Source organism: Anarhichas minor, unplaced genomic scaffold, assembly GCF_050575085.1.
Source record: "Anarhichas minor isolate MPS153535 unplaced genomic scaffold, ASM5057508v1 ptg000136l, whole genome shotgun sequence".
NCBI classification, from domain to species: Eukaryota; Metazoa; Chordata; class Actinopteri; order Perciformes; family Anarhichadidae; genus Anarhichas; species Anarhichas minor.
Genome location: NW_027466582.1, coordinates 13,831,530 through 13,859,486, shown reverse-complemented (window position 1 = coordinate 13,859,486; position 27,957 = coordinate 13,831,530). Strand labels below are relative to the sequence as shown.

Here is a 27,957-nt window from a genome sequence, read left to right as displayed (position 1 = left end):
CGACTGTTACCTGTCGAGCACCAAATAACAGACAGACAAGAATAGAAAGTAGATGGTGAAAATGGTGGAACATTTAGCAGCTAAAGACCCAGATGTTGATAGTGAATATTGAACTGGACATTCATCAGGTCAGCAGAAACACACCGAATGCATGCTGTATTGCTGTACATGTCTGAGGGATGTATGAATAGGCAAGTGTTAAACAACTTTCAATATGTAGGTAGGTTCAATACATAGTTAAACCCCCTCAGCGCTGAAATGCTCTGCATGTAGTGCTGTTTTTTTAACATGATAAACATTTGATCAATTCCCCTCGCTGTGATCCACCACCTCTGCTGTGCCCTCTACAATTCCCTGGTAAACACGGCTGCTGTGGGAGAGAGACGGATGGATGAGATGTGCTCATTTATCATTCAGGTGTGTGTGTCTGAAGAGGGACAACAGGACGGCGGTGCAGGGGGAGAGAGAGAGAGAGAGAAGGCTGTGGTTACTAATGAGGGTTTATCACAACGATAAAACCTTCCTCATGCATCTTTCATACAAGGGCCTGCATAGGTACACAAACACAAGAGCTGGTGAGCTGCATTGTTGCGTGTCCTGGCATTAATGATGTGTGTCATAGCCATGAGACCTGCACTGGCCTATAGGGGACCTGGTACTTTAGCAAACCGTGGCAACAGATCAGTCAAAAGATATTTGAATATTTAATACGAACAAGAACATACAAAAGATCTTAGATATTCACATTGTAGGAGAAAATAAATACAGATTGTAACATTTTCTAAATGTGATTATTTTTAGGTCTTTCAAACAGCAGCTGTTGATAAATGTCACATATTTACATCATGTACAACAGAGAACATTGTTGCATTACACCAGGAGATACACGCAGGTACTTACTGAATCTGATCATTTAAAACAGCCAATCAAAAAAATATATCTGTCATAACTTGTGTAACATAACAACTTTCCCCATTTTCTCACTGGACAGGGCTACTGATGGTTTTCATGTCAGTGAGAACGATGTGTCTGTAGCTGCGCTCCAGTTCCTCCATGAACGGCAGGTAGTCGCTGACTGTGAAGCCCTGGATCGGATCCTCCTGCAGGTAAAAAGAAAGAATTGTTGGAGTTGGACTTATTAACATTGTACCATTTTCACATTGCACACATAAAAGTGAGTTACAGCTCAGCCTTAGAAAACAGTTGTAATGTAGTTATAATGTCACTACTATTTATCTTGACTTGAATTTGGAGACGGCACATTTATAACAAAGTTTGCATTACATACTCAAGGCATGGAGTTTGAATGGCGTGGTAATTTACCAGGCAAAGAGGGTGTAAACTAAATGATGCTATAGGTGGCATGATGTGAAATGTAGGATCCAGCATTTAGTGGAGCTTGATCCTTACTGGGGATTAAAAGCAGGATGTCTCGACCCCTGCTGCTTTCATTGGCACTATTCCTTTCGCTGGAGTAGCCCTTTACAGAACAGACTGTTAATTACCTTGCTTTTTTATCATTTCTTATATTGAGTACATTTTAACTAGTGTCCAAGAAATAAAGGTAGAGGTATGCAGACAGATAATGGTTTGGTATTGAGTCAGAAGGTGGCTTACTCTATCTTTCACTTTGTTAGGCGGTAAAGTGTGAAGAATTCAATATAATCTTTTCATTAAAATGCTTTACATTCAATTTATTTCAAAAGTCACAGGAAATTAAATTAAATCTCTGGGAATCGAATGCTGCACTGCGCCAATAAACAACATCCTTACTTGGCATTCATGTTGTGAGAGTTTGTGTGTCGGACGAGCAAAGCAACATCTTAAGTTCCGTCTCTCTCGCTGAAGCTACGATCACTAGTCGCACAAGCAACGGTTCTTGCTGGTCAGCTGATAAAAACACCACGTTTCAGTGTAAATAACATCAGTTAAGGTAATGTTACATTTGTGAGTGGAGCATAGCTAAGTTAGCTAGTGTTAGCAATGTATACTGTGCGAGACGTGAGATGTGGTTTCACACAAAACTAAATGTTAATACGGCAAACTTGATGTGCAAAAAATATTTTTTTTAATTGACAAACGTGTAATTCATGCCTCAATTCACGCAGGATATAAAAATGAGTGACTACTTTCCATGTTTTTTCCCAAAATAAGGTCCCAGAAGGGGAGGAACTAAGCCACTTTACGTCGGGCTGTCAACAGCTTGAGAAGGAGAAACCACTTTGGCTGAACTGCTCACAACTCTATTAAACTTGAAACGACAGTTTACGTGCAAATGTTTTAAGGTGGCACGAGCCAAAAAGGTTTGGAAGCACTAAGCGAGATACAATCAGTGCTATTCAGCTTCAACTGTGGTCTCCTTGTTATCTTCTAATACACAGAAATACTTCTACTTGTGACCCCTCGTCAAAGGACAGATGAGTTGTGAGCAGTTCAATCGAGTGATAATGACCGTTTTATTTGAATCATTCTTAGAGGTAAATAATAATAAGAGGCAAATCTATGCAGCATATCACAAAAAGTCATAAATGATGTGATTTTGTGTATTTAAAGTTATTTTCACTCATCTACTACGCTTGAAAATTGAAATACCACTGCTTTAGATCATCAAAGATGTCAGGTTCAGGATCGCTGTGTCCTCTATAAGATAATATCATGCGTGTAAAAAAAAAAAAAAAACACGGAGTAAAGAGCAGAAGTAAGAAGAAGATTATGAGCAAATGAAGCGATGGGTTTTTATTATTCAATAGGGGCAGAGAGTGACTGCAGAGGGGTGATTGTTCAGAGGGGAGCAAGTAATGTCAGGAAGAAATGAGTTTTCAGTCTGATAGAGGGCTCTGCTCCTGCGATTATTCAAGGCAGCATGTACTGCATAACGCACACTTTAGAAGAGAAAAATCTCCTTTTATTAAAAAGGTATTATGAATTAGAGGTCACATTCTAGAGTTATTTGATATACTGATATTAATAAAGTGTAGTACCACCAGCTACATAACTTTAAGTCTATTAAATCCATATGTTTGTGAATATCCTGTCCATCCGGATGGTTAATGGGCCAGTATTATTATTCTGCTTGTCTAAATGTAACAGCACTATACTACAGTAAGTATAAAAAGTCTCTCACTTGTTAGATTCTTTATTTGAGCCAAGATTTAGCAAAGTGAGATTAATCCTGAAGAAACATCCAAACTAAAGTAGCTTGGCCTGTTCATTCATCGCAGCAGGAAAGAGCTGCTGACTCAGTTAAACCGTGAAGGAGAGGAGAGATAACCAGTGGAAATCACTTGGGAGTGGATTTTTGGTTTCTCTGGGAGAATCGAGGAGGGTGGAAAAGGAGGAGACGTGTGTGAGTATGAGTGTGGAGGAATCAGGGCCTGCATATATACAGTTGAATATTTTCAATCTGAACATGTGTCACAAGCTGCTTAATGTTTCTCATAATCTTCAAGATATATTAATCATTAGGTACACTAATTAATGCATTAATTACCAAGATTGCTAAACCTGTCCTCCCATGACAAATGAGTGGTATGAATATTAAATGAGTCAGGATTTGCATAAAAGGTGGAGTTAATAGGAATATATCAATTACAGAAGTTATTTTGAAAATGAAGCTCAACAATATTGACTTGCAAGGCATTCTGCTCATCTGATTTGAGGAGCTGCCAGGCTGTTGTGGCTGTGTGTGGTTCTTCCACACGCTACTGAGGCTCCTGACTGTTAAATGAATAAATTGTAAAATTGCCAATATGTCTTGTTTCTTCCTTGTTACTGATAGACTTCAATCATCCAATCCACCAAACAAGAGTCAATGGCAACAGCAGAATAAGCTGTTTGGCATTGGCAGAGATGATTTGGCAAATTTTTCATGGGCGCAACCCACATACTCAGCTGTGCTGCTCATCCCAGAAATGCATGTTCCTTACAAATGGGGCAACAATTAAAGTGGGAAATAAACAGGCTTTCCAACGGTATAAAATGTATTGCCAAGAAGCATTGTTACAACAGAGAAATGATCTACCAAACACAAATTTCCGAACTTTTTGTTCGATGTTTACATGTATGTGGTATAGGCAGTTTGACTCTGAATGCATTACAACAAAACTAAAGGCATCTTATTGTTTGTAGCCTCTGAGTCAGTAGCAGACATAACCTCTGTCTCTTGTGTCCACTCCTCCTATCAGCACTTCAGCTCCACTGCAGTTAAGCTCCAGACACACGATTGTAACAAGTTCAAATTTTAATTTAGATGAAATATAGATATACCCCCCATAGAGACGGGATAAGCGAAGAGGGGTGCAAGTCTGTGTGTGTGTGAGAATATTAAAGAAAATTCTTTAATACCACATCTGTCGGAGTAAAATAATTCCTTCACATTGTTCCCAGAGACAGAGAGGGAAGATAAGGCCGCTGGACGCAAACCTGTATGTCTGAAACTTTCAACGGTTCAGCTCAGGACGAGGTTTGTGTGAGTGTCTCTCTCAAACACACGCACACGCACACACACACTGTGTCTCAAAGCTGTCCCTTGCAGCAGTATCTGATGCTACAGCTCATTAGAAGAGCTTCCTCAGATAAAGCCAACATAACTGATCTTTTATTCACAAAAACTGTCAGCAGCGGCTCGTGGCGATGTTAACACCAGAGCGATCAGCCAGAGACAAGACGGACCGGAACGCTTAATGTGTAATGACGATGAGTGCTTCGTGTCGAGCCATGCCTCATTCACAATGCTGCTGTTTAATGTTGCCTTGGATATTGGGAGACGGTTGACATCTTGGACCGGAACTTAAGACCTTTTGTGAAACCTTTGGGGCCACTCTTCAATTCAGTGTTCATCCAATTCACAGAGCAGAACTTGATCCAATGAAACGTGTTAACTTTCAGAATTGGCTTCTTTTCACATTATATTCTTTTATTCATTGCGGACGTTAATCATGGATGACTGCGGAATATAGCAGGGGAGCTGAACTATTCAGTGAGGTCCTACCACAGCAACTTCATAAGATTTTTCATATTAAATCCAGACAATTTATGAGCCCAAATAATGAAATATTTCTAATTTATTACAGCGCAATAAGGGAGTGCTTCTTCCACAGAAAGCCTTAACAAAGCATTATATTGCTCTCTTGGTTTGTGCTTTTGTTTCCTAACACGAGTTTTACTTTTTAACTACCTCGCCCATTGATGTGTGTAGAATTCCCCAAATGATTTTACTTGTACGTTCTTTGAAACTGCTATAACATTATTGTAAGGAATATAAGATTGCTTTTATTTACAAGTGTAGAATGCATTCAACGATAACCTCCGATAACAATAAAGCATTGCAGCACAAACAAACAAAACAACCTCTCAAAAGATCACCGTCACCTATAGATCAATCAGTAAGCTGTGCTAATAAAGGGAAAGGAGGACACCAGCGAGCAAAGCAGTGCTGATCAGATCATTACGACACCGAAGCATCGTGTGGAAGTATTTAGAAAATATGTTATCTTAGTAAATTTAATATCCTTGAGCTTCAGTCTGTTGGTCTAATAAAACAGGAGATTTGAAGGCATGATCTCTGGGATATTATAATGAACATTTTATCTTCTATATTCTGACATTTTATTAACCCAATGCTTTGTTGATTGATTGAGAAAATATATATAATAATATAATAAATATTTCCTACTGTACAATGCCACCTTCAGCTGAGTTTAAATAGAGTTTGACAGGATGTTCTGTGTATAAAATGTACCGTAGTACTGACGCTTCAGCTCACCTTGAGGAAGACCTGCAGCTCCCGGGACTGTGTAAGCTGAAGGATGTCTGGCTGCAGATGTTTGAATATGGACACACACATGTACACCTGGTAGTCGGGACCCATCACCACACAGGTGGACAGGTAGTGGCAGATTTCTGTCCAGTCCAGGTAGTTCCAGAAGCACTGAGTCAACCAGTGGAGGCACATCTGTGGTAAGAAAAGCAGTGATTTACAGGATTATAAGATGCCCAGAAGACCAGGCGTAAGAGTTTTCCCAGCAGGCTACAGGGCTAAAAGTTTACACATAAAAGATGGAGGTTGATTTGTAGATGCATTAAGCAAGCTCAGCAGGATTTTAAAATAGATTCTGTATTTCACAAGGAGCTGTCAGACTCTCAGCCAAAACAAAGATGACAATGTGGTTCTATATAAAAGTCCTGCTGCTGCATTTTAAACCAGATGGTTTCTCCAGTGGCAATATGAAAAAGGAAAATAAATTAATCTAGTTTTTCAGTTGGAGAAAGGAGAAGAGCAGAAGATGGACTTGATATGAAGCAAAGGGATTGAACTGTATATACGGTACATCAACAGTATTTACTGTGACCCTTGTTCGTCTCGGTTCGGTTCCAGCCTGATGAATCTGTGTAATACGAGGTGCATTCACAAGATTTGATCATTTGCAAAATCGACGGCCTTAAAATTGTAATGTAAGGCGACTTGTTCCGCTTTGTTTGTGGGCAGATTTTATTGTTAAAAATGTTAACGAATATTAAAAAGAAGAATTGCACACCACAGTGAATCCTCAGTGATTTAAAGTTGATGCACTCCCTCACAGGTTCATGATCAGTTGGACAAATCAGACAAAGTCAGTAGATGTATGCACGTGCGTGTTCAATCAAATCAGTCACACAGCAGTCTCTCTCTGTAACCTCAATCTCCATTTGGTGCTAAAGTTAGAACTATTGTAAGTCAAGACATTTTAAAGATGAGAATTTTGCCATTAGACTTATTTCTAACTGGAGAAACCAAGAGGAAACTCGATCTTCAAAGTATCTACCTGAAAATATCCCAGCCCCCCCCCCCCCCCCCCCCCCCCCCTTCAGACTTGTGGAAGACTCTGGTCATGCGCGGGATCACAAAGTAGTCAGTAGGATTTCTACTCTGGGGGAAATTAATGTCTGCACAAAATGTCACTGCAAACCATCAAATATGTCGTTGTGAACAAAGGGGTGGACCGACATCACCGTGCCCTGAGCCATGCCATTAGCATGGCTTATGAAGAGAGCACACTGAAAGTTCTACATGTACTCTGAGTGCACAGCCTTACAGGGAAGCACCGCTCATTGACAAACGTGTCGGGATCGGTAGAACCCACTCTCTTCATTTGGCTGAACTCAGCTGTTCTCGATTAGATCAGAAGTTTTGAGTCAGACAGAGTTTCACACCCACATATCCAGTTTATCCAAACAGACAACAATCAGTGCACTCGCCGCCTTTCAACTAATTGTCATGCCAATAATTAGCCGCTGTGTTCACTAACGACACAAGTCTGCTCAAGCATACAGAACAAGCTCCACTTACGCTCCATAAACATATTAGATTATTATCACCCCCCCCTCCTCAGCTACAGCCTAATGAAAATACTGACAAACTAATTTGTGTGTTGTAATAAAAACAGGGAACGACTGGATCCACGCTGCGCTTTCTTTCTAAACCCTCAGGCAGAAAAACAAGTACCACGGATGCAGTACAGTCCTTTCTGTGACTGTAAATCCCTTCAAGGTTCTTCCAAGAGCAGCTCTCCTTTTTGTGAGAGCAGCAAAATGTGCTGCTGTTAGTGTTCCTGTGTGCTAACACTGAGGGTGCACTGGTGAGTGTGACTGGATTCTTTACTTTAGTATTCACTTTCCTTCTGCCACAAAGAGGCTTTTAGATGCTGTTATAATCTTACCTTGATACATTTGTGTGTGAAACACGGAATGTTCTGCGGCAGAGACGAGTGATAATTCAATATCATTGTTCACATACTTTTCAGCACATTATCTATTCTTCACCTTTATTTGTCCGGCTTTGTTGTCCTTGTTCCTAGCTGTTACGTCTGTTTCTGTGCAAGTACATTTAGGGATGCAAAGAAAACGGAGTCAAATTCCTTGTTTGTGCACAATGTGCATACACACTTGGCCACGGTGCTTCTGAATACATTTGACATATTGCAACATATACTTATATAAATATATTTATTTATTTCATTTCCTGATATCGCTATATTACCACGCCCTTTTTTGTGTTGATTGACACCATAACATATTGATGCTTAAAGCTGCACTATACTGTATTTTCATATCAACAGTCAAATATAAAAGAAATTTGGATGGAACGATACATTTAAAGACGCCATCTTGAACAAGTTGTTGCAGCCCTAAACTCACAGAGTAGGTGAATTTAACTATAACTAGATAAAAACTACCTTTGAACCGTAACGACCTCAATGTGACATATATATAAATGATCAGTATGGGGAACTTGTCCCATTAATGTTTTAGTGCGCCTAAAGGCAGACGACGTCTCTTATTCAGTACACATGAACAACACTAATCTTCCCCCCCATCATTTATTTATTATTTATCCTTTACCTACCACAGGTCACTGCTCAGACTAAAGACAAGTACTGTTTAAAAGCCTCTTCCTTTCTCTCACACACACACACACACACACCTATTCTCAAGGCAGGATGTTTCAAATGCTGACATATTCTGTGGATGGATTTCGACTGAGGCCGACGTCCACACACATTCAAACACAACCTCTACTCTATGAATGTCAGAGGTGTAGAACGCTTCATTTGCCACTGCTGCTTTGTCAGGCTTTAAAGCTCAAACCTTTGGAATAGATATTTCCAGTTCTAACTGAAGAGCAGGTGCCCGTTACCGCCGAGAAGAGCAAAGAGATGAGCTGAATGTTAACGTTTTACTCCACCCTGGAGACGGAGAGTTCGGATCTTTGATGCAAATGCGGCGAGTGTTATCAGCGCCCCTGCTGCCGTACATCATGTGAACCTCAACTGTCAACCGCCGACACGTGGAAGACAGGATCAAACGTAAGAGGATTCAAGGTGAGAGAGCCTTTCTTCTATCTCGGTGTTTGTGAGAGAGAAAGTCGGTGTCAAAAGAAATAAGCGCAGAGGAACAAAGATCTAACTTTTCAACTGCTGTTTAAAAAAAGCAGAGGGAAAAAGATTCAATGTCAAAACCGCATTTTGTTTTTTTAAAGTCTAGTAAAGTCAAAGTGGATTAAAAAGGGAGGCAAAGTGTGCTTATAAAGGCTTTAAACTCTGTTTTGGGTCTTTCACTGACATCATGAATGAAATATTCAACTAAAGGAACAAAACTAAATGAGCGGCTGACTTTGGCAAAAGCAATGCAAAAAAAAGTAACTGTGTATCCTGAACTGCATCGTTGTATCATTCTATCATTTTGGAACACTTATAATCATTTTGAAGAAAACGTCTGATGAGGATCAGTTATTTTCTAAATCTCAGCCCAAGAGACAATTTTGCACCAGTCGGCTTTTAGTGAACGGTTTGTCTATTTCTTTACAGGTCGTACCTGTGACGGGGTGAAACCAGACATCCTGAAGACAGAGTGGACCAGAGGAACTTCAGCTTTCAGCAGCATCTCCACATAGTGAGCTGTACACCAGTACACAGGAGGGATTCCTGATTCAGCTACTTCCACAGGAAAATGGACCTGTGATGACAAACACAAGCTTTTTCATCTCGGGACATTTTTAGATTTAAAGCTGATTTCTGTATCCGTAAATATGTCCAACTTTGCTCGTATTACTGGTGGACATTCAAACAAAAAACAACAGACGCATCAATTACAAGCTCCTTGTTTAGTACTCGATGCTGATATAGAGATAAAAACAGTCTTGAATACTTTTATTTTGAGCAAATGAAACAGAAAGAGTATGCTGCTTTGTGTTCACATAGAGGTGTGTGTACGTGTGTTCATGCCCACATTCCCTCAGCTTGCTGCTGCCTCTTAATTATTCGTGCCCTTTCTCTTTTCCATGATATTGACAAAAAAATCGACCACGTTGAGTACTTGGAGACCAACTGCTCTGTGGAGAAATTCACCGGCTGCATCTGCATCATAAACACTAAGAGCACGTAACCGACGAGTCCAGCTGAGCTGTATCGACTGATGGGACGAGATGACTGAGGTTGGTATGATGATAAAACTTCTCCCCTGCCATTTTCAATGATTGAAACCAGGCTGCGTTTTCTTTTACTCTTCTTTCCCCTCATTTATCACTTTCAATCGTCTTCGTTCTAGTACTACTCCTCTTCTTCTTTTCCCCCGATGAGTAAAAAACATCCCGTTTGTTTTTCACCATGTTGAAAAGTGAAGACGGAGTCAAACTGAACGTCACTGTGAGAATTGTTCTTAGGATTCATCACCATCCTTATTTAATTATGTTTTCCGTGCTGTGATTGTTGACGTGCTTTGTATGAAAGAGGAGGGATTAAATGAGACGGAGGCCGTAGCCGTTAACGGTTGGGAGGTACGTTTGAAATGTTCATCAAAAATCACATGAACCTCTCTCAACGCCACCCACACACTCCCACGCAGATATAAAAAGCTGCAAGACGACACTTTTTTTAGCCCACATTTACATTTGGTAAATGGACTTGTACTTGTGTAGCGCCTTTCTAGTCTTCCGATCACTCAAAGCACTTTAACACTACACGTCAATCACACTCATTCATACACCGATGGCCGGCTACCATGGACGGTGCCACCATCAGGGCTAGTTAACCATTCACACTTGCTCACACACACCGATGGCACAGCCTTCGGGAGCAGTTTTGGGGGTCAAGTGTCTTTCCAAAGGACACATCGACATGGACTGGAGGAGCCGGGGATCAAACCGCCGATCTCCGCAATCTCAAACTGTCTCCTGAGCAGCAGCACCATGAGACCTCTCAGGCTTGCTGCCATGTGAGGCTTCTAAAGTGTTAAATTACTGCATGTTCAAATACTGGCTATTGTAGTTTTGAATACACTGTACCGTAGTCGTGTTTGGACATTGTTCTACTCACAGACGCATGTATCCTCGCTGGCCAGATGAATGCAGAGGTTAGCAGAGAGGACAGGTTGAGTAGAAAACCGAGAGACCGCTTCATGTCTCCAGCCATGAGGAGGAACACTGTGGAGGCCAGCCAGTCGTGGCCCGGATAACCGTCCTGCTGAGTGACTGGAGGGCCAAGTTAAAGAGCCAAAGGACTGATGGAAAAGATACTCAGACAATACAAAGACAACTCAGCAATGCTCAACAAACATAGCTCTTTACATTAGTTTTGCAACATGAAAGTGGTCCATTGATAATAAATGGGACAGATGCATGCGGACTCATACGGATCTTGAATTGCCTACAAAAATGAGCTTCTGTAACACAAATTCAATTCATAACAGCTATAATGAATGGAAAGTACCACTTTGTATGCAAAAAGAAATCTGATTGAAGTAACAATCTCTGCATTTTATTACTAATAATGATCTGTACATCAGCTGTACATCAGAGTGGCATAGAAATAACAAAATCTGACTTCACTTCACATATTTTCTGGCAACAGCAGGTAGTGTTGAATTAATGAAAGCGTGTAATTAGTTACACAAATATTATCAAAGCTGAAATTCATTGATTTTGTTTATATTTTAAAGGATTTGTAGGATTTGGCGTCACAAGAAGCTGAGTGCTAATGTTTTGTTAAATAAAGCATTACACTAACACCACTTTACTCTCAACTCACACTGCAGCGCGTCAACCACAGAGTGAGTAATGCTCGGACAGTCAACAAGCCCTGCTACACCAGACCAACACCTCTGAACAGCCTCCAAAGATCTAGCTCTCTGTTGGCTGTATCACTGTGTGAAGTTATGATTTTGGGGATCTTGTTCTATGACGAGTCGAGTGTGAATCCTGTGAGAGATTCAGCCAACATGAATTACAGGTGGCACCACTGCATTGTGAACACCACATGACGCCAGCAACGGCGAGAATACAAACAAACACGATTGGAAACACCGGGGCCACAACACAATCAGACTTAGTTTTCTAACTTACAGCTTTCTCGAGTGGTTAATTCGAGCTCTGATGCATTTACTCCTTATGCTCAGTTTCATTTAGACATTGTAATAATTAAATCAGATCCTACAGGAAGCAAATAACTGCCCTGATACGCAGGTCCTGTTGCAGGAGAACTGTGGAGCGATTAGTCGGGGAGTGAGAACGCAATCTGGCTTTACTCCAGAAAACAACCCCAGGCGACCAACACACCTGTTTGTTTATGTCTTTCTGCTGATTTGCTGCCTTAGAATAATGTAAACCTTTAACTTTTGTTTAGGTAGAATGCACACAGGAATATTTAATAATGCAATTTGCCGGTAAAACATTCACTGGATTTAGTGTAACAGCATTTAAAATATGCTTCACAAACTCAGAAATGATTCAGGTTATAAATACTGAAAAGTAAAGTAAATCAAATCGTATCAATGTCTTGTATACTACCCAGCATGCTCCTAGATAATGTCTGGATGAATGGAGAGTTGAGAGTATTGTCTAAAGCCAAAGGAACTACTTTCAGTCAGGTGACAAGGAAACACACCTCAACACCAACAACACCAAAGATATGTGGCAGGCTCTCCAGAGTGTCACGAGCAACAAAAGCACGAGCGCCTCATCATGTGTGAGACCACGTTGCCAGATGAGCTGAACACCTTTTTACGCTCGCTTTGATCTCCTCAACAAAGAGTCCGCAGTAAAGTCTGCCCGACCTTCAGAGGACCGGACACTCTCAGGATCCACAGAGGATGTGAGAAACACCCTGTGAATAGGAGTGAAGAGAGCTGCTGGGCCTGATTACATCCCTGGTTGTGTACTAAGAACATGTGCCAACCAGCTAAATGATGTCCTCACTGACATATCACTGTCACAGGAGAGTGTTCATACCTGCCTCAAGACAGACACCATCTTCCCTGTAACTAAAAAGTCTGCAGTGTCCAGTCCAAACGACTACAGCCCAGTAGCACTCACCCCCGTTCTGACGAAGTGCTTCGAGGGACCGGTTCTCCAGCACATCTACAACACCCCAGCCACAGCCTGGACCTTCACCAGTTTGCATACAGAGCAAACGATCCACAGAGGATGCCGTCTCCACTGGTCCACTCAGCCCACACACATCTTGAAACAACTTCATCTGAATGTTGTTTGTTGATTTCATCTTAGCATTCAACTCAATCTCCCCCATGAAACCGATTGTTAAAACTTTGGGCTTAAGTACCCAACTCTGCATCCTTTTGCATCCACAAACAGATTGGCAGCCACACCTCCTCCACTCTAGTGTTTAACACCGGAGCCCCCCAGGGCTGTGCGCTCAGCCCCCTCCTGTCCACACTGTACACCCCCGACTGCTACCCCCGTCATGGACAGAACTCTGCAGTGAAGTTTGCAGATGAGACTGCATACACACAGGATATCAACAGTCTTGCAGAGTGGTGCACAGAGAACAAGCTATCGCTCAACACCAGTAGAACCAAGGAGCTAATTGTTGATTTTAGAAAAAAGGGGCCAAAGACGCACACCTCTGTCAATCTCCTTTAGATTTGGGAAGACTCTACTCAGTGTCTTCATGTTCAATTTTCCACGTAGAAAAGGAAACTTTCTGAAGTAGAGAGAAGGCCTATCAGCTGCTATCCAGCACAAAAGGAGGCTGAACTGAGAAATATAATCTGTATTGTGTTGATCAGGCAGAGATGGACACTATCAGTTCGTTGTCCCTCTCACAGTGAGACGGGGGGAAGTTATTAATCTAACCTGTCACTGTGTGCGCGCGCACACACACACACACACACACACACACACACACACACACACACACACACACACACACACACACACACACACACACACACACACACACACACACACACACACACACACACACACACACACACACACACACACACACACACACACACGTTGAATGAGTAAAAAGATGTTGGATATAAAATGATGTCAACATTTGTGCATGTTTTTATAGATAAGTCAGCATGTATGTGTTAATGTGTATTCGCATGCATCTACTGTAGCTGTATAAAGCATCACTTCTTCTTATGTAAATGTATTCATTTATTTGGGATGGTTCATCTTTAGATATTAATTGTTGAAGTCACTTTCCAAATATTTTTAATTTATGAACTCAACAATTTGAAGGTTATGGTGGGACCCCAATCAACATTTTTGGACGCAAATTGCATATTAATGTATTTGAATTGTGTAGCCCAAGAAAATGTGCAAAATGACAGAATACCTTACAGTCACAGTCTACCTACTCTTCATAAGTCCAGATGTGGAGTCTGTAAAGGATACTTAGCTCTGAAGCACTTTTGACTCTCTGTGTGGACAAGACGATGTTAATATGCTGCATTAGCAGAGTCAGGTCATTCACAGCATCGTCTGTCAGTAGCTTGAGGTAGCTGCCGTACCTGTGGATAAAAGACAACAGAATCAATCCTCAACATGTTTGTGTGTCACACAGTTTTAGTGAATATTTGGTATTTTACCACTGTCAAATATGATCTTACAAACCAAAATCCTGTGTTCGGTATCGGATCTTTCTATGAACCCCCTTCTTATACTTAAAGTCACACAACACAACGGGAGATTAATAATAAAGAGACAACGAAATACACTAAAGTACTCCTCAAAATTCAATTCAACAATCTTAATGTGGTCAGTTTGAACTCTGCAAGTCTGACACTTCTGAATCTAGGCTTAATTCTAAATTCATGTCAAACTACTTGTATTCCTTTAAGACACGGTGCTCTTTGAGGGAGCGTTCACAGACTGTGTTTCTGTTGATACAGAAAATGTAAACATGGCACTCAGTTCTGAACATGTTTTTATCTAAAGCTCCCTTCTGGAGAGGTTTCGAACAATGAGTTATACAGTATATATCCACTATGTAATATTGCAGTAGGGTGTTCTTTAAGGACAAAAAAACAGCAGTGTGAGAACTATAACACAAGTCAGAGGATCTACTAATGGGACAATAAAGAGCAGACCAAATAGTGCACACTGGCTGCATCGTTTGAGTGAGAACAGAACAGCAGGAGAACCCTTACACAGGTGTGGGGGTCTAATGCTCTGCTGGTAGGAGTAGAGGAGGATACTATTATTTCTCTGTACACAGCAGCATACATCTCTTATGTAAAAAAAATAAAGTGTGGACAGGTGGCTATTTGTTCCTCTGAGGGACACACCTTTGTGAGCTGTGGTCTTCACACAGCCCACAAGGGGGCTACTGAATCAGGAAACAGCTAATTATTACCTGTTAACCTTGTTGTTGCACTCCATTTCAATCAATTCAGTCCGTCGAAAGAATTATTATTATTAATTACTTTTCAGCGTTGGCTTTCTCTAACTTTTATTTTTTAATCTTTAGGCGCACATTTTCAGCTCCAAAGAGAACGGACCCCTTTCCTCTGTGACTGAGGCATTGAAACCAAAACCTGGGGCCAGATGCATAAACGATGTGAATGCACAAAAAAACATCAACACACAAAACTGCATTGTCAATTACGTTTTGAGGGAAACATATTTTCTTCTGGATTACAAAAGATTAAAAACTTGTAATCACATAGTCTGCGTAGAAAGAAGGTCACGGTGAACAGGTGGGTCGACACAGGACTTTAAAAGGCCTGAAACCAAAAGTCAACATTGCCTTAATATACGTACGTAATTTAATTAAACCACAATGTTTTAGTTTAAGTAGTTTTGTTGCATTTTTATTTTTGTTTAAATTTACAATATTAACCACATATTTAAAACTGCGACCGTAATCCAGGATCAAATACATTTCCCATGAAACGTAATTGAGAATGCAGTTTAGTTATAGAAAGGTAAAAATAAGGTGGTAGGCTGAATCTTATGTGCCGTGTTGGGGAAGAGAGCTCTGGTGTCAGAGGGAAATTGCTTGCTGTAAGTTCATGATTGAAGTGAACTGTAGTGGAAGTTTTAGAGGTAGTTTGAATATTGGTTAATGTTGGAGCATTGCTGGGAGCTCTGAATTTAGGGAAAGGTTTTAAAATGACTTGCAGCAGATAGTTGGTGGTAACACAGTAGCATAAAGTGGAGTGAAATGGGTTTTTCTCCAGTATCAAACTGGGGTAAATGCACCTTCTTGAGCAGAATCCAAGTCTTTAGGGGTATTTTCTTAATCTGCAGTTACTGATATGAAGCGTGCGGTTCAGGGAGTGCTTGTACACAGCAGGGTTCTCCTTCCTATCTAGGTTGCTGCTGCCAGAATACGGTCTAATTAAATGCAGGTTTATGAGCTATAGAAAAAACAGTTAGCTGTACATACCTGACACAGGTGTCGATTCCCAGCTGCTCCACAGATGATAATACAGCACTCTTTACACTCTTCTCCTCTGCTGTAAAACACGGCAATCAAAAAGGAGATGTGGTTGTTGCCAGGCAAGGCAACAGGCAGAGAAGGGGATATGGCTGAAGTTTTTTGGAGGAACAACACTCCCTAGTCATCACTAACGTTGCGACTGCAGAGAATTGAAAAACATGAGAAGGTATCATGACTTGCTACTTTACAAAGCACTACGGATGTGATGTTGTGTCTGGGTAATTTCATAGTTGGCAGTTTTACAGTGGTTGTTTGCCATTTAATTGTGATGTTTGTGAGGCAGCATGGCATCAAGGTGACTTGGGTAATTCCACTATCAGTCAGCCACGGGTAATTTCACTGCAGCATTTCGATGGTTTACAGCAGTGGAGTCATAACTCATGATTTTAGGAGTGGGTTGGACATTTGGAAGAAACTACAGCATGAAATGTTGGCCCCTGTGAGAAAGCCCTTTATCTCGGGACTTTATCTTCATGTGTGGAGCGAGATACTACAGCAGCTGAAAATACTGCAGCAGGGCAGCTTTAGATCCACATGCCACAGCTTTGTACAGATCGGTGAGCTATCAGTCTTACCAGCTGCTCTCATGGGCTCTTAGTTAGCCCCATTAAGTGTGCAGAATCATAAAAATATATTAGTTTTTGGAGTTACAGTAGTAATTGTGAAGGGAGAGCGATGAATAAAGCAATAACTGCGGGAGGCCTGATATTTTGTTTTGAAAGATGTTTCCACTGGTTCCTGGCTTTGGGGAAAAGGAATATTATTACATTTGTGCTAATGGATCCCCTGCTTCAGACAGTTTGTGGGAAGATGATGAGTAGATTTTGATAATTAATAGAAAAAGTATTATCCAGACAGCATTAGTGGCAGGGAAAACTTCAAATCCAATTTACAGACTAATAGTGCAGAACAATGAAAGGGAAATGCTAATATGGTCGCTGTAATCGACATATCGAAGTGATAATTCAGCATTGTTACCGTTGAAAAATCGGAGCTGAGCAATGTGGATGAATGACAGGCCATCAAATCTTGTATTAATTGATAGAAAATAGCTGGTGACAGAGGCACGAAGCAGTGCCAGAACAACTAATGCTGTATTTTCTCTCTCATCCTTCTCTCATCACATATTAACATCTCAAAAAAACTCTTGCTGATGGCAATTACTGTCTAATGGAGATGAATGCTCTCTTGTTGTATTTATTCCCCCCCCCCCCCCCCCAGTTCCTCTCTGCTCCCTTCCTTACAGCACTACTTTAGAGTTTGTGATAACTATAATCACAACCATTTAAACTTTTGTTACAAAGACCAAAAGTTGAAAGATGGCACCTGAATTGCATCGTTGACATTAGGTGTAACAATGTAAGATGAACACACGTGTACAAGGAGGCAAACGTGTGCGGTCTGAAAAATAAATGTGGAATTAAGAAAGAGGTGTCAAGGTTAAATCTTCAGAACAAGCTAAAAAGTGAAGCTTGAAACGATAACCTATATTTTTTAAGAAGTGACAAGCCGAACCGGTTTGGAACCACTGGTTACATCTCCAACAATACATTGTATTTTCTAAGCTTATCATGCATTTCTTATGTAATATCCAAGTCTGAAATCTACAGTAACTACAGCTTTCAAACAATATTTCCCTGAGAAAAATAGTGAAGGAGAAGTATAAAGTTTCATAAAATGGAAATACACGAGTACAGGTATCTCAAAATTATCGATGTACAACCTTTTCAACACTCTGTCTTTGAGGAGGCTCTACAGGCCACTAAGTATATCCATGACCAGACTGATCTCAAATCTCTAATATACGACGTAAAACATATTCACACTACTCCTTGCACATTGAACCAATGTAACAAAATGTTCCAGTGCCGTCAATAAAAACACATCATGCACAATATTACTCCCCTTTTGAAAATGACCGTGTTGCTAATGCCTCTTAATGAACACGATATCTCAGGAAGGATGAACTGACCTGTGACCTCACAAACCACGGTTTGGGCCATAACTCAATAATTCATATGCTAATTAGGACAATTTCACACAAATGTCTCATAGGATAAAATTAAGTGGTGATCACACTTTGGACAGATGTGGATGTGAACTGCAACATGACTGGTGGAATGACAACATTATAGTTCCTTGTATGCAAATATACTGGCAATAAAGTTGAATTGAACGGACTTGTGGTTTTCAGGTATTTTTGCTCTGCGATTGGCTAAAATAGAGAAAAGAAGGTGATTTAACCAAAAGCAGAATGTGGTAAGAAATCTATTGAAATGAGGATTAATTTGAGAAAGTGTAGATCTCCGCCTGAGCTATTAAGATGTAACAGTCACATAAAAAGGTGCTCTCCCTTTGTTTCCTGCCATCCGATTTCAACAGGCAGCTAAAGTAATGAGATTGCTTGACAGCTGCCTTCAGGAGTCCGGCCATGGAGGGTGAGGAGATGCAACTCAGAACAGTGAACTGACAAAGGTTAATACCTGCCAAATGAGTCGGCTCTCTCCATACAATGGGAGCACCCAAGTAGGGCAGAGTGGCTGAGACTGTAGTCCATGTCGATCAAACACTAAGGAGGAGGCCACTACCACCCGTTACCCCTGCTATACACACACACGTTTACACTCTCTCACACAAATGTGACTGGCAGATTGCAGAATTCACCGAGAGCCACGACAGCTGTCGGGTCTCCTCAGAGGCTATCAGGTGGGAGGAATATTAGAGGGGAGAGATGGGATAGCAGCGTGTGTGTATGAAGTAGAAAGTACACCAAATAACCATTTTAAAGCAAGGAAGAGATGCAGAGACGTAGGTTAATATGACAATTTCATAACAGATTGTTGGTCTGATGCTGGAGCAGAGGGTGCCAAACGGATTTCAGGGTGTCACAGATTTTATACAGCTTCTATGCAACTGCACTGACTAAAGGATTTTCTGCCAAGTTGAAACATGTCTGAGCAAAACCAACTGCTCAGATGAGACTTAAAAGACTGAAGAGTGTATTGTTTACTTGCTGTTATTTTGTTCCGTCTTTCCAAAAACTACTGACGCATTTCTGTTAAATGATACATTGCATTGCATTTCATCTAAGTCCATTAAAGTCCGCTCCACTCAAAGTATGATTTGCTTTTTGTCACTTCGCTGTGCATGAGTTTGATACACTTCATCTGCTGAAGTTATTCTGTGCTCTGCTTAAATCGGTGTTTAAAGGTTAACTTTTGTAATTTTCAACCCGGACCCTATTTTCCCAGGTTTTTGTGTGTACGTGAGGAACAATTTTAATAAATTGGTCCAGTACTGAGCGGGAGCACCGCAGCCGGCAGTCGTTAAACAAGCTGCAATGTAATTCTTCGGGCAATTGCTCACCGTCAATGTACCTCCTCTAAATGTGCTTGTTTTTGCTACCGACAGGTCAGATTGGTATTAAAAGTGTCTCAGAACATTACGGGTAGGACCCCACAGAGAAATTTTTTCTTTAACTTTCATTTGATCTGGTCGGTTTGGTTTTGTGTCACGTGACTTGTTGCCAGAAGACAACAGCAGAAATGTGAGTGAGAGTTGGTGAGAGGAGTGCCAGGAAGAGTTTGTTGTGTTAGAGTCCAGTAGATGCATTTTTAATGAAATGGCTGAATATCTAGCTGATTTCGACAATGTGGATGAGGCCTAACCCTCTCATGAGATTTTACAAGGAACCTTCTCCTTGAGCGAGACTTGTTTAGACACAATAACAAGCAGATCAGATCAAGTGAAAGAAAAACATTATAGTTCTCTGTATTTTTACAATCTGACAATTTAACAATCTGAGCCTGTCAGGGGCAAAAACAAACTCTTTTAGTGGATGTACATTGAGGGTGAGGAAAATAATTACATTGCAGCTGATGACGCTAATGACGCCTGTAAAGGTCCACGGGGGGGGGGGGGGCAAATCCCTGAAACTCGCCCTCGCTGCTGCACAGGGTGCAATCGTTTATTTATTAGTCAGATTATCAATTTAGTTTGTTAGTGCTGCGTACTTCAGTGTGAATAGTCTGCTTGTAAAATCCTACTTAATCGTTCATTTAGTTGGCAGTATGCAGTACATACTGATTGAGTATTTGGTATGCAGTAGTATGCTTGAAAGAGGCTTGAAACTGGCCAAGGCCGGGTCTAGTGGAGTTATTTTGCAGACAGCAATGTAGTGTCATAAATTATTATGGCAAAAACTTTCAAAATTGGAGTTGCAATGGCAGAGTGGTGCTGTTCCTGTAGGCTATCCGCTCATGCTCGATGACTACAAGAGAAGTAAAGAGTGGCTGTAAAGTTAACCAGCATTCATGTAACGTTAGCGCGCTATATCCAGCATCCAGCAGCCAAAGTGAACTGCAGTCAATGAGTCGCTGTTTGCCCGCTGCGGACGACATGCTGGAGCGCAGAGCCCTGCAGCCCTGCTCCTGCACACAGCACTGTATACTTGTTTATTCAAATGTAATTGATATTGGCCGTGTCGGGTGTCCAAATTGCACCAAATTTGACAAAGCACTCCCTTGGGTTTGTGTGTAGATCAGATGAGCGGTTCTCGGGATGTGCAGAGAACACAGTCGGACAGACAATGATCCTTGAGTTGTTTTAGATAGTTAGATTTAGACTGTATTTCAGAAACATAGACCCACGCTGTCTTTTATTAGTCTTGTGACAAAGGATTGGCTAACGAATTCTATTACTCTCATGCAGTATCTGCTCTTCTTCGGTAGCTCAGGGACATTTGTCACACACACACACACACACACACACACACACACACACACACACACACACACACACACACACACACACACACACACACACACACACACACACACACACACACACACACACACACACACACACACACACACACACACACACACACACACCAAATTCTAGACACTATTTCAAAAACCTGCATTATAGCTAATACTAATATACCATGACCAGGCAAAATGTTTTTTTAAGCTTACCATTTACATTTCAAACAGGAAACATAGCTCAAGCCTACAGTTCACCTGTCATTCTACATAAGTCGGGTGTACAGAGCAAACTACAACTATAGCAACAATTCTATTGCCTTGTGCAACATAATGTTGCAGTTAACTACAACTAGGACTGGTTTATGTAATGTTATGGATATGTATCAGGAGATGGTATACGTTAATCTAGAAAATTAACTGAGAACCTGTTTGTGGATAAAATAAGTTGACAGGAATATCCGATTCAACTAATTAGATACCTGACGAGGGCAAAACATGAATTTGAAATCCCAATATTGCCATGATTCAGCCCTGTTCACTGGTTTGCAACAGTGTTCACATTGTCCAAATACAACCAGACACATTGAAGGAATACTGTAGATGATTCGGTGACTGTTCTATTGTTTCATGGTGTACTTCAGATTTGAAACAAACTTCGTCACAACTTTGAGGTCTGCTCCATCTAAGCTCTGTTAAATTCAGGTTTAAAACGTTTGTTTGTATTTGCATCTTGCGCTGCCTTGCAACTATTTATTCTTCTGTATAGCTAATATACTGTTCATGTTATTTCAGTTGTTCACTCCCACTTTTACAAATATCGGGTTATCACACTGCTCAGCCTACCCGGGAAAGTTGAATCTAGGGTGCTGGAAAGGCGGCTCTGACCGATTGTCGAACCTCAGATTAAGGAGGAGCAATGCGGATTCTGTCCTAGCTGTGGCCTAGTGGACCAGCTCTGTACCCTGGCAGGGCTGTTGGAGGGGCAATGGGAGTTTGCTCATCCAGTCTACGTGTGTTTTGTGGACTTGGATAATGCTTATGACCGTGTCCCCCGTGGAGTCCGGTGGGGAGTACTGCAGGAAAATGGGGTACTTGGGTCGTAGCTACAAACCATTTACAACCAAAGTGAGAGCTCAGGCTTCTCACTTGATTTATTTATCAAATAATAGTTTGTGGTCTCAATCTCTAGTTTCAAGTCTTCATCAATACAGCATGATGTTCATTTAGTAAATTATGATCCCCTTTAAAGTCAAATAGACCATAAAGCGGAGTATGCTTTAGGGCGGGCTTACTGTGACTGACAGATCACAAACTTCCGTTCACTCGTTGCGAAAAACAACAACATGGCGACGGCAAAATTGCCTTACTCGAGGCTTCAAAACGTCCATCCACAAACCAATGGGTGACATTACGATGACTATGTCCACTTCTTATACACAGGCTTTGTGAGAGCTCTGTCCAGATACTCAGCAAAAAGTCAAACACGTTTCCAGTGGGTGTTGGCCTTTGTCACTGATTCTTACCGATTTATTATGGGGATAATATATATACTGTACATGAGTCAGGGAGAAACCAGCTGAGCACATGATTTGCTTATTTTATCTCCAGTCATCATAGTGTTCAATTATTTTCTCCCCTTCTGCTCTTTGGTGTAGTTTGTGTTGCTGTAAACCTCTTTGTCTTTTTGCTCAACAGTAAATGCTTTAAAATTGTCCTTGACTCTCTTTCTGATCTCTGCACTTGGGTTCATCCCCTCCAGCGCTTAAAGCAGTCGCATTATCATAATAATGGTAATATTACTAATCAGTGCCAGATGATTGCACAGACATCAAGACATTATTTGAGCAGAGGTATGAAGCACTGTTGATTTAATTCCAAAGCAATGTTCATTATCTCCAGTGATGAATTGATTTAAAACATACAGTAGCCTACTGTATATTTTAAAGCTGTGATTATTTACACTAATATAGCAGTTTAACTTGTTTAAACATAAAGGACTAGTTCCATTTATTCAGGGCACACTTGCTGAGTGTCATAGGGAAGGCATTTGTTGCTGCATGTTAGAAGCAATACAAGCGGCTCACTACTTGCTGTTATAGTTAACAACAAAAAGTTTTGTGGGTGAAGGGCATGATGTTACCATCTGTTTATAACTATCTTGTAAAAACATGTAAAATAAGACTGAGATATGCAATTAGTGCTTCAGTATGCAAGATTTTCTGGGTATTCACTAATTAACAGCTTTTCTTTCTAGCTGCCATCAGTCTGATCAAGTTGTTTAGCCCAACGGCTACAAAACAAGCCAACCTACTGAAATCATTTACGCGTTTGATATGGGAAACATAACACATTATGACCTGGGGTAAAACACTGCTCTAAAAAGGAGGAAGAATTTCTCCACTTCTTTACCCGTATGCCAGCCCACAGGGACAACATGGAAGAGGTGTGTCAACCACGACACCTCAACAATATTCAGAGCCTTCAACGTCTCAAGATAACTCCCATCCACTCCTAGTTTTACCAGCTTTACCATTCAAAACAGTGATTTATCAAATCGGGTTGCAACTTCAGAAATGTTTTAGATAGTATGGATTTAAAATGTGTAAATCTGTTGCTAGGAAACATCTGTAGTGCTGTCCAATGAAGGGCAATTTGCTAAGTAAACAGGAAGTCAATGTCACAAAAGGTGTATCTGTTGCAAATGTAAACATCGAGAAATATCCGTTTCAGATTAAGTCATATTCATAGTTTATAATGAAATATCCGATCACGCCAACCTAACTGACGTTATTTACTCGTCAAATGTAACTACAGAATTGATCAGATCAGATATTTTGGCCCTATTCCATATCTTAGCAGCTGAAGAAATTCAACCTGCCAAAGACAATGATGGTGCACTTCTACACAGCCATCATTGAGTCCATCCTCTGCTCCTCCATCACGGTCTGGTACGCTGCAGCCACTGCCAAGGACAAGGGCAGACTGCAGCGCATCATTCGCTCTGCCGAGAGGGTGATTGGCTGCAATCTGCCGTCCCTCCAGGACTTGTTCGCTGCAAGGACCCTGAAGCGAGCAAGAAGGATTGTAGCCGACCCCTCTCACCCTGGACAGAAACTGTTCATGCCCCTTCCATCTGGCAGGAGGTCCATCAGGACCAAGACCTCACGACACGTGAACAGTTTCTTCCCGTCCGCAGTCGGGCTCATTAACAGAGCCGGGTCCCCCACTGACTCTGTCATCCCCAGAACAATTTCCTACCAGTCACTCCCCCACACATCCCTTCTAGGTTCTTATTTAAATACACTCGACACTTTTACACCACACTTGCATCTCTCTTGTTTATAGTCCTGTTATCTGTTCGTTTGTGTCCCTCCTTGTGTCTCCTGGTGCCCTGGCACTGTTGAGCTCTTTGCCTATAGTGACTTTCACCAGAGGTCAAACACACCAACTTTGTGTCGAGCATGCCAGTCAGATTCAGCAGATCCTCAAAGTGTTCTTTCGACAGCTTCATAATTACTCCAATGAAGGTCAACAGTTCTCTTCCCCCCGCTGAAACTATGATTATACAGTGCTATAAGCAGATTGAAGCAGATGTGTTTACAATGCATTATAGACGTGGGCATCATAGAAAGTGTTACCAAATGGGTGCATTTTCATACCCCAGAAACTAAGTAAACAGATTGATGTCCCATGTACAAAGCTCATGGCTTACTTCACTGCTCCACAGAGTACCCTTCATTCATTTTACTTTGACTAAATGGTCAATGTATTGCTCTTCTCACACTGACCTTTGCACTGAGCTGGAGTGAAGAAGCACTCTGCGGCAGAGTTGGATAGATGGGCCGCAACCTTCTCCAGAAGGTCAGCCAGCACTGGGCAGAAAGAAAAGAAAAAGCCAGACACGTAAACAAAATGTATGCTAGTACAGCCTCAATACATCTCGAGTTCACAGAAAACCCAATTTACAAATTCAAATACATCCGATCCTTTACTTCCAACTATTTATAGAATGTGGATAATATCCGGTTATATAAACCACTACAGTAAGCAGCCTTGTTACAGTCTGAGTGGTCTGGAAAAACACATTTCCTGTGAGCCACAGTATGCATGTTTAATGTAGCAATCACTGAGTCATTGGCATAAAAGAAAGGCCAAAACAAGTCCCATAGTTATATATATATATATATATATAGTTCAGAAATGAAGCAGGATTAACTCTAAAGAGATAGATGTCTAACACAGAAGATCACGGTTCAGCTGCAGAAACACGTGTACAATAATACCATCACGACACTATGTAAATGTGCATCCGCTCGTATCCAATGACTACATTGCTTTTAGTGTCGTATCGCACAGCTGTGCAAACCCACCCACAGTCACTGAGGATCTAACTGTGGGAATTAGAGGGAAACCCTTGGTGATGAGGCCTCTTGTAAAAGTAATACAGATCATAAAACAGAGTATTTGAATGAAATGTAGTGCAGTGAACAGCAGGAAAATTCACACAGAAAAGGTTTTCCTCTGAAAGCTGCTTACATTCTCGGCAGCTGTTTTTTCACAGCTGCATCACTAACTTAACTTAATACTTGCATTCATTTCCCTTTACTTTGATTACGCTGCAATTATTTACTGTCCGATAAAAGTTTCCCATATCCTACTGAACCGAACACCAAACATTGTCATATATACTGTACAATTTTACATTTAATCATTTGGGAAATGATATTCTCCTCAGTGGCTTACAAATGAAGTACAATCCAGTAGTACCACAGTAGATCTAGAAGAGGCCATTCAAATGTTCACTTAACACAAGTGCCACATATTTGCAGGTGCACTTCTTTACCATTATATTAATACACGTGTGAATTGAGTGGCATTTAAAATGTATGTTTTTCTTCACAGTATCTCTTGAAAATAATACATATTCTTTTCCACAGGAACTTATTACCTCCTTTAAAGTCTCCAAGAATCCCTTATTGTAATGTAATGTAAAAAGTATAAATATGTTGTATGTGAACATTAGCAAAGCCTACTGGTGATATATTTTATATACTCATGTGATCTAAAGCCCTGCAATAAACCCAAACTGTTTTACTTTAAGGTCATTTTGGAGGCTGCAGTTTTCAGTTATATAATAATAAGTATAAAGGTGTTAATATTCAGTCCACCCTACTTGATATGAATATTAATGAACTCCTAAACTTGCCAGTTCAAGAACTAAAATGCTATTTAAAGTAACAGCACCACTTCAGGTCCATTTGAAGTACTGCATTGAACTAATTGAATCTATTTCAATGCATTTTGATGTACTCATTGATAGCCACCTCCTACTCAGCCTCATTTAACAAAGCCGAGTCTTCTCTGGTTCTGTATTTGAAAAGGACCCTTCTCAAGTGGCACCAGGGGAAGGGAAGCCATTTCATGAAACACTAATGTGTTAAAAAAAAAAGCATTCATCCTACAATGACAGTCAACGATTTTACATATGTGATCATAGAATGGGCTTTATGTTGAAACAGTTTTAAATTGACCCTGCTTTGTGTTGGCAAAGCTCTTCTCAGATTCTGTCTTTCGCCTCCATTACTTGTTATAAGTCAACATAAAAACAAGTTCATGCAACTGCGTATTCATGCAACGGTGAAAGCTTCTGTAAAAACAGCTGTATTTTCTTATATTTGTTTTGTATACACAGCAGTGGAGCCAGATAAGAAGACATAATCATCACAATACAACCCAGCGACTATGAGCATAAGTGAAGGCATCTCATTGACATGCTGTTGAGGGAGACCAATTGAGCAGTCAATACGCTGACAAGATAGCGAGGTATTGAACATGCAAACAGTTCTAATCATGAGTGTTCAGATGAAGAGATAGTATACTTAATCATCTTCGTCTTAGAGCTGTGTAGAAGCCCTTCAAGACACAAGTGATAATCACAGCGTCTTTAAATACAGACTTAGACATAAGTAATGTTCCCTAAATTGTATAGGACGTTGGTTAATTTTTATTTTAATAGATTTAAAAGGAGACAATTTCTTTCATTGAACGCTTCTTAAAAAGTTGAATGACTGTTAAAGGTGTGCCAAATAAAATAGCACTTCTGCAGCAGAGGGAAGCTTAAAAGATGATAAATCTTGATCATGGTCTTCCAGTGAAAAGCGCTGAAATGAGCGCCGCAGAGCCGAGAGCGGATGCTTTCACAGGCCGAGTTCAACAGTGTGCTGATGAAAGGAAGCAATCACTGTACAGTGCATGCATTAATGACAAGATTGTCAGCCCTCCTTCATTTTGAATGCATTTCATTGCTCCTTGAATCACAGCCAATTACTCCTACGTAAGAAAAGTCAGCTTCAGTGTCATTTCATAGCAACTGTCAATGCCAGTGATGAGGAGTTCTTAAAAGGTTTAAGGGCATCAGATCTGTGTTATCTTGGTGGCGAGGTGTGTGTGTGGTGCACCTGTAGCACAATGGAAGACATCAGCAGATAACGTAGTTACATTCAGAGAATCCAATGTATCATATGGAGTTATTCTTTTGATTGTCTCATCGTTATTTCTTTACTCATGAACACATTTGCATATGAAACGTTATAAAGGAGCTATTTGGAAACAAATGTTTTAAAAGGTGACATTTCTTCCCCCCCCCCCCCCCCACTTAGCTGGCTTTGTATACATTATGAACACATGGAGGTGCTCACTATACGAATATACAAAATACAAATTTGCGCGTGGAAAACCACATTGTTTCAATGGCTACACATATCACTTGTATGTCTGGCCTTTGGTAAAACGATGCCTGGACACAACTGACTCACTGACCAGCACTATTCTGAAGACGACATTGGACACACAGTACGACCCATATGTTGTTATTCCTCTGGCTCAGTGTAGAACACTTTACTGGTGCCGTTTGCCGTCATTGTGCAACATGTATTGTACACCAAATCCTCACAGCTGATTTT

General features: G+C 40.8%; 1 protein-coding gene across 3 annotated transcripts in view; it reads right to left on the bottom strand.

Annotated features, from left to right (window-relative positions):
• Window positions 1-691: 691 nt before the first annotated feature.
• Window positions 692-27,957, bottom strand: part of tbc1d32 (TBC1 domain family, member 32) — a 61,474-nt gene continuing 34,208 nt past the window's right edge. The window contains exons 28-34 of one of the 3 annotated variants that reach the window (XM_076084345.1): window positions 24,784-24,867; window positions 16,176-16,245; window positions 14,180-14,295; window positions 10,851-11,005; window positions 9,352-9,492; window positions 5,765-5,953; window positions 692-1,100 (exon numbers count right to left, since the gene is read on the bottom strand). In XM_076084345.1, coding sequence (XP_075940460.1) covers window positions 981-1,100; window positions 5,765-5,953; window positions 9,352-9,492; window positions 10,851-11,005; window positions 14,180-14,295; window positions 16,176-16,245; window positions 24,784-24,867 — 875 coding nt within the window. In that variant the 3' untranslated portion in view covers window positions 692-980. Of the gene's footprint in view, window positions 1,101-5,764; window positions 5,954-9,351; window positions 9,493-10,850; window positions 11,006-14,179; window positions 14,296-16,175; window positions 16,369-24,783; window positions 24,868-27,957 lie in introns of those variants that run through there. The other 2 variants (XM_076084346.1, XR_012951564.1) reach the window with 2 other exon arrangements.